Source organism: Pinus tabuliformis, chromosome 9 (assembly GCF_031772625.1).
Source record: "Pinus tabuliformis cultivar Carrire ecotype Pingquan chromosome 9, CPIR1, whole genome shotgun sequence".
NCBI lineage: Eukaryota > Viridiplantae > Streptophyta > Pinopsida > Pinales > Pinaceae > Pinus > Pinus tabuliformis.
The window spans coordinates 1073887361-1073895820 of record NC_142307.1 but is presented as its reverse complement, the minus strand read 5'-3'; the positions used below and the strand labels follow the sequence as shown (position 1 = coordinate 1073895820).

General features: G+C 35.4%; 1 protein-coding gene across 1 annotated transcript; it reads right to left on the bottom strand.

Annotated features, from left to right (window-relative positions):
• Positions 1-2558: 2558 nt before the first annotated feature.
• Positions 2559-6940, bottom strand: LOC149152454 (uncharacterized). The gene is given in 3 exon segments (XM_089438983.1): positions 2559-3359; positions 3888-6463; positions 6624-6940. Coding segments are annotated over 2 exon segments (2943 nt in total). The 5' UTR covers position 6463; positions 6624-6940; the 3' UTR covers positions 2559-2991.
• Positions 6941-8460: the final 1520 nt, after the last annotated feature.

The following is an 8460-nucleotide window of genomic DNA, read 5'->3' as shown; positions in this document are numbered from 1 at the left end:
TCTTGTGTGTAGAGTCATTGGGTTTACTATAGTAATGATCGTAACATTTTGCAATCTTTTGTTTGTTGTTATGTGGTTTAGTGGTTGAGACAGGGCATTACCATGTTAATGACCCAAAGTCAAACTTAGAGATCAGAGCCCTCAATTATAAGTTGGTTGAATTTTATGAGATTTATATGCAATTTAATTCAATAATTAAAAAAAAAAACATAGACTTAGGCACCCTAAATCAACTTCAATTTATACATCTTTAAAATTTTATTTATGCTACATATGTGCATCTTATGTAGATTTTCTCATTCCCATGTCAAAATTGTTCCTCAATTTATGCCTTACAATGTTTCCTTTGCAACATCTGGTGCAAATGCTAGTTGTAATTCTTTGAATACTCAACATAAATTTGACATGTGACACATTTTTCTTTTTCCTTTTTTCTCTCTACACACATGTATGTATATATAATTGTATTAAGAACTAGTATAAATCTATTTTTATCATAGAGAATAGGTATCAAATTTTTCAAGGAGAAAATTTGCTTTAAATTGTGAAAAACTTGAAAGAAAAAAAATCATATCTCAAATAATTTGATTCCTATTAATACATAATAAAATTAAAATAAATCTATGACAATATATTAAAAATTAAATACAAAAATAATAAATTAATCATAATTAAAATAACAAATTAATCCTAATTATAATAGAAAGAAATCAATAATATAATCACTATATTAAATTAAATAGTATAATTATTTATACACAATGGTAAAATCATAAATAAAAAAGAGTATAAACTATGCTAAAAAAGATATACTTGTGAAAGACCAGAACAATGTGCACATCATTCTTTTGGTTTAAAGTGCTCACCAGATTTTTAGGGGGAGGAATGTAAAGTAGTGTCACTATTAAAACCAAGATAGTAACTTTAGTCGTCCCTTCAGGGGATCTAAAAATTGCTGCATTCCCTTACACCTTCAAGGGTATTAAAAAGAAAGAAATAGTATTCTAAAATATCCCATTGGTTGACACCACCCTTCTTTCATCTTCATCTTCATCTTATTTTCAATTCCCGATGCATGTAATGCTAATAAGCCAATGAGAACATGTAATGATGCAATTACTCCTTTTCCCTCTTTTAAGAATTAGAAGTTGCTTTCTCATAAATGTTTTTATTACTTTTTGACGCAAACTGGAAGCCTCTTAGCACCAATGTCTGAAGTTAATAATGAAAAGAAAATGGACTTCTTTTGCGTTTTTGGTGTGATGTGATTGCTATCTTTAAGAATTAGAAGTTGCTTTTTCATATTTGTTTTTATTATTTGATGCAAACATGCATGCAGCCTCACAGTACAATTTTTGAAATGGAAAATAAAATTTTAATTGACAAATAATTCATTGCCTCAGAGTACAATTCTTGAAATCAGTAATGAAAGGAAAATAAAATCTTACTTTCACAAATAATTCATTCTTTTTTTAATGGGTTGGCTATCAATTAACAATTAGAAATTGTTTTCTTAGGTATACATGAATGTTTTTAATATTTGATACAAACAGGCACCTTCTCAATAGCAATTTCTAAAGTCACAATAATGATAGGAAAATGAAATTTTACTGGAAAAATTATTAGTCTTTCATGTTTTTGATGTTCTCTATCTTTATGAATTAGAAGTTGTTTTCTCAAGTATGTTTGTATGTTACGAATTAGAAGTTGTTTTCTCAAGTATGTTTGTATCTTACAAATTAGAAGTTGTTTTCTCAAGTATGTTTGTATGTTTTTATTATTTAATGTATAAATGCAACTTTTCAAGTCAATAATAAAAAGGAAATGAAATCTTACTTTGACATATTATACAAGATTTTTCATTTATGTACAACCATATAATTATGTTTATTAATATAAGGTTTTATTTATTTTTTTATGAAGTGTAAATTACTTAAAATCTTGAAAATAACTTTGTACTATTAACTAATTTTTAACTTTGTACTATTAACTAATTTTAAACCTGGTTCTGGTTGAAAAAGGGTTTTTTTAAATAAGCCCATCAACAATTTGATCAATTTTCTATTAAACCACTAACTCATAACCACTGACCATCCTTCAATTACTTTACCTTATTCTTGAAATAAACCGCTTACAAATTCATACTACATGTACTCACTCTTTCAAAACCCTCTCTTGATTTTACAAAAAGACCTCTTTTGATATTCAATTTATACGCCTAGCATTACAATTATAATGTTCTATTAAACCACTAACTCATAACCACCGACCATCCTTCAATTACTTTACCTTATTCTTGAAATAAACCGCTCACACATTCATACTACATGTACTGACTCTTTCAATTTGAGAAAAGCAAACCTTCTGTTTATTTTACAAAAAGACCTCTTTCAATTTGAGAAAAGCAAAGCTTCTGTCGATTTTACAAAAAGACCTCTTTGATATTTAATTTATACGCCTTGCATCACAATTGCAATGATGTCATTATTAGCGATATAAAGGGGATATCTTGGATCCTGCCTTCATTTTCCAAATCAAGATTTGGAAAACACACTAGAGAATAAAATATCTCACTCTGGAATTATATATTCAGTAAGCCTCAAATTTATACACAAGCTAATGCATTTCATCGCATTGAATGCCTTATGACAATTGAAATTAGATGCCTATAAAAATAAAGACATGCTATAGAATTTTAAAGACATGCTATAGAATTTTTACTCTCAAGTAATGAGAAACTATTCAGCCATCAAATTTGTAGTCCTCTGTCACTAAAACTTTAACAGCAAACTGGGAAAGAGGGGTGTGTTTTCTTCTCAGGTAAGACATCACTGAACTAGTCTTTCCTTAGAGAGGAGAGAGGAAGACCATCGAAGTCCAGGATAATGCTTAGAGCAGTGACACCTGGGTAATCACTGACACAGAGTGCAGAGTGGATCAAAATATATCCTATCACATGGACAGCAGTCAGTTTATAGAGTTTGGAAGAATTTAGGAAAGCTTAGAAAGGTCTTCAAATGATGGAATTGTTGGTTTTGATGATCCATTGGGATTTACAAGCTCAAGCATTTCGACAACTTCACGCATTGAAGGACGTCGTTGAGGAAGCACACTAGTGCAAAGTAGAGCTACTTTTAATGCTGCAACCATGTCTTGCTCTGAGCTCTCTCTGATCTTAGAGTCAAGAACCTTCCATACCCCATCCTTTGTGTTGACCTTCCCTCGAACCCATTTCACAACATCGATCGTATCACCAAACTCCATCTCAACCGCGTTTCGTCCTGTGATCAGCTCCAATAATACTACTCCAAAGCTATACACATCAATCTTCTCATTTACTTTTGCAGAGTAAGCATATTCTGTGATCACCACAACAACAACAAAACATGACGCAAACAAAAAGAGTGAGTATTATCATACAACAAATCTTGCACATTCCAAAAACTTGTGTTTTTATCATAAATTAGTGATATCAAAAGAATGGGTTTTACATTGCTATATCCGAAGAACTTGGCAAAAACATTATAAAAAAATGAAGTTTTTATACTAAATAGCCTCAAAAGTATCAGCCTTTTATGGTGTGATACTGGACAACTGCGCTTTTTATGTTTTTTTTTGTTTCCACCTGCTTCTTGTGTGATATTGGGAAACACTTTGCAGTAAGTTAAGGATTTGATTACTGTTTTTTCATCCTGTTTGCATTCAATAAATCAATAGTTAACTTAATAGTTACCCATCTATTAAACAACCTCAAAAGCATGGGATTCTCTTACTGTAGTATCCAAAACTGAAAAAATAAATAAAGGCTTTTCATATTAAACCTTAAACCTTAACAAAAATCAAAAGAACTTCAAAAATGGGGGTTTGATATTGGAATTGCAACATACCAGGAGCCATGTATCCAAAAGTCCCTACAGCAGAAGTCATGGACTGAGAATGTGCAGAGTCTCCCAATATCTTGGCAACGCCAAAGTCTGCAATCTTAGGCTCGTAGTCGGAATCCAAAAGTATATTGTTGGATTTGATATCCCTGTGAAGGACCTGTGGCATAAAATCATGATGCAGGTAAGCCAAACCCTGGGCTGTTCCCAGGGCAATACCAAATCGGGCAGCCCAATCCAAAACAGTATCAGAGGAATGCAAAACATCGGCCAAACTACCATTTGGCACATATTCATATACCAACATATTTGTTTCTTCACTAGAAGAAGAACAGAGCAATTTCACGATATTCCGGTGGCGAACATTGCCTAGGGTTTCAATCTCAGACTTCATAATGCTGGCCTGTCTTCCTCCAAACTTACCTGTTTTCCAGAGTTTCTTTACTGCCACGGCCTCGCCACCAGGCAATGTGATTCTGTAAACCTTGCCAGAAGCCCCACTTCCCACCAGATTGCTGTCATCTAGCTTTGAAACGATCTCATCCTCGTTGAATCCGAGATGATAAAATGCTGTCGTACTCCACTTTGGCTTTCCAGGTTTGTATCGCATTCTTTTACAGGATCTCTGTATCAATATTAAGCCCACCATGAGTACGACCCCAGCAGCGACGAATGCAACAATCAGAACCCACATCAGAACAGCAGGACGGTTGCGACTGTGCCCGGATTCATTCGAATCCTCAGAAGGATAGGTATTGAACAATCCTTTCCCACAGAGGCCTGGATTTCCCCCCAAGAATGATGTTGGGAAACTTGAAATCAAAGAAGTGGGAACCCTACCTGAAAGCCTATTGAAAGAAATGTTGAGCAACACAAGCTTCAAATTTGCTAGCTAAGAAGGAATAGGATCAGTTAGATTGTTGGCTAATAAGTCTATGTATGTGAGAACATGGAGACTGTCGAGAGGAGGGATTTCCCCTTGAAGGTTATTGTCTGCAATTGAAATGGACACTAATTTTTTACAGCCACTGAAGTCCGAAAGCTGACCTGATAACGAATTCTGAGACACATTGATGATGCTGAGAGCAGGGCAATTGCATATATCCCCAGGGAAATTGCCCACAAAACTGTTCTGCGAGGCAGAGATCCTGTATAAATTCGGAAGCTGGCCCAACTCCTTTGGAAAAGCTCCCGTGAATCGGTTGTTGTCAATCTGTATCTGTGCCAACTGTGAGGCCCTTCGAATTTCCGGCGAAATGGTGCCGGATATACCATTGTTCTCGATTCTGATAAGCGTGAGATTTGGAGCAGCCCATAAACCCGCCGGAAAATTCCCACTCAGTTCATTGTTCTGCAGGTTAACCCTGACAAGGCTGTGGCATTTTCCATAGGTGTTCGGAATCGGGCCCGAGAAACGATTACCACTGAGGCTCAGGTTCTGAAGCCTGCCCCCATGGCAGATATTAGCAGGAATCGAACCGTGAATCTCATTGTCCGAGATTTCGAAGGTCGTGAAGCTGGCGTTGAGGCCGAGATCCTCAGGAAGAGTGCCGCTGAGGGAATTTGCGAACAGCAAGACATGGAAAAGATTTTTCAGATTGACAACACCGGCTGGCAATGGGCCTGTCAATTTATTCGCGTAGAGCGAAAGAACTTGCAGATTCAAGAGCTCCGATATGCGGTTGGGGATGAAGCCTGTGAGGCCATTCGTGCTCCAATCCAGCTGCTCCAGCGCCGTCAGGTTCCAGACACTGGAAGGGATTTCGCCGGACAATTTATTCATATAGAGATGCAGGTAAACCAGTCGGCGGAGCCTCATGAGCTCCGGCGGGATGGAACCGGTTAAATTGTTCTGAGACATGTCCAGAAGCGTCAGCGCCTGTAGCTTGCCCAGCGACCCCGGGATTCGACCGGTGAACTGCGATGCGAAGAGATAGAGCTCCTCTAAGTTGCCAAGATCCCCCAGCTCGGCAGGGATCGGGGCTGGGTCGAGGCGGAAGTTCTGCGATAAATCCAGGACCTTAAGCTTCGCCAGACGCCCGAGCTCCGCCGGAACGGTGCCGACGAACCAGTTATAACCGAGGCGTAGCACTTCCAAGTTGCCCAGATCTCCCAGGCCCGCAGGTATCTGGCCTTCCAAATAGAGGGACGAGAGGTCCAGAACGCGAAGGGAGCTGAGCTCCGATATTGGGTTCGGTATCGTACCCCAAATATAATTCTGGCTGATGTTGAGCACTGTCAGCTTCTGGCATCCCGCTATTTCCAGGGGGATCGTCTGGTTCAAGTTATTGTTCCCCAGCGTCAGCTCTGTCAAGTTGGGGAGTTCGCACACAGAGGCCGAGAAGCTCCCCGTCAAGTTCATGTCGTCCAAAGCCACAGCGGAGACAGAGCCCCCCACACAGCGGATCCCCTTCCACCCGCAAGGACTCCGATCCGATGGCCTCCAGTTCGCCAGGAAGCCGCCCGGGTCTCCCATTTGGCGTCTGAAGTCGAGCAGCGTTGCCACCTCGGTGCTGCTTTCTGCAGAACACGAACTCAATAAAAACAGCAGAGTCCATCCCGTGATTCGAACCGTGGCCATTCTTTCGCCCCAAACAATAACACCAGTCCACAACATTACATTTAAAAAAGCAACACAGAGGACGACGACGATAACTTGTATAAAATTGGCATTTGAGCAGGAACAGAGATTATATTTTCTGAGCATCCAATGAATCAAATGAAAGAGGCAGGATTCGATACCGGACGATGCCAAGGAAAAAACCTATGAAGCGTGCAGTTGCATGACACACGCAGATTTTGCCCACAGCTTTTCGTATACACCAGCAACAGACGCACAGTTTATATGGAATCCATCCTTTCCTCCTATAAACTTTCGTCTTGCCGCTGCTAAGACTTTTGTTCTTCCCTGCAGCGCAGCCCACGAGGCATTTAATTTTCAATACTCACTTTCCCCAGTCAATGCCCCATCTCACGTACGTCAAAAAGCTCCACTCCCGTGACCAACCAGTGGCGGCCTCGGTATTCTGTATTCTGCACGTAACGTACACACATTTATATATTCTGCAGGGCAACCCGCTACCAAATTACTCCGCCGGAATTCGGTCATACACTCGCTCTGGTTCTTGGATTGATGTGGGATTGTTTGACTTGCTTGGCGGTCTCACAATTATTTTTTTTATTACGACAAGCCCACATTTGGCGGGTAGTCTGCTACCATGCCTGTGAAATTTGTTTTTGGTGAAATTGGGATATGTTTTCAATTTATTTATTTTTTTTTACGTGGGGCGAACTTTCATTCCAGATATGTGAGGCTTCATTGGTTTGTGAATTTTTAACGTTTTTAGTGTAATGAGATTGTTTTTTTAAGGAAATTTTTGTTATATTTTGACAAAATTTAGCAAGGATTTTTGTTAAATTTCAAAATTTTAGGATATTTTACAAATTTTTATGGTGCTGAATCTATTTTTACCATCAAAAATATTATTCAAACACTATTTCTACTAAATATTTTGAAATTATTTTACCCAAATTCCAACCACTTTTAACTATCCAAACAATTCCTCTCTGATATATGTAATTATAAAGTTCATTAATGGAAAATTCTTAAAACTTGGTCCTATAAACAATCCATGATTTAGATTAATTTGTATAATTTTTGGAGATATTGTTTTTCTCTAAATGCTCTATAATTTTTTTTGTTAATAGTATTAATTTAAAATTAAATAAAATTTCTGAAACTATATATAAATCTTGACTATTTTTAAAACTTTATTAATCGTGTTTATTAATTATAAAATTAATTTATTTATATATATATATATATTAAAGTAGAAAAAGTTTCTCTTTCTTTCTTTTGATGGCAATCTAATTATCCTTTCACAAAATGATCTAATAGAATTTAATAATAAAAAATGTCAATTTCTTTTATTAAAATTTATTTTATAAAATTTAATATTATTTTTAATAATTTAAATTAGTTTGATCTAATAGAATTTAATAATAAAAAATGTCAATTTCTTTTATTAAAATTTATATTTTTAAATTTATTTTATAAAATTTAATATTATTTTTAATAATTTAAATTAGTTTTAAAATTATTTTATATTTTTAAGTAATAAATTTAATATATATATATATATATATATATATATATAATTTTTCACATTTATACTGAATTCAAAATATAATTATGTTGTGTAGGTTTTTTGGAAATGAATTAAGAAATAAAAAGTTCTCATTTTTGGAAGAACATTTTTTATATGACAAAGTTCTACATTGAATGTGATTTGTTTAACATATATCAAAACATACCCAAAATCACTATTTAGTATTTTAAATTTGATTGAAAAATAGTAAAATTTTAATTCTAAATTGTGGAGTTGGTATAAGAAAAATGCCTTTGAAAGTTTTCCAAGTTGAATTTTTTTAATTTAAATAATAAAAAAGTTTTGTGAATATTTTAAATTTGATTGAAAAATAGTAAAATCTTAATTCTAAATTGTGGGGGTCGTGTTAAAAATTTTCCAAATTGAATTTCTTTTTAAGTTTAAATAATAAAAATTACGATTTCAATTGA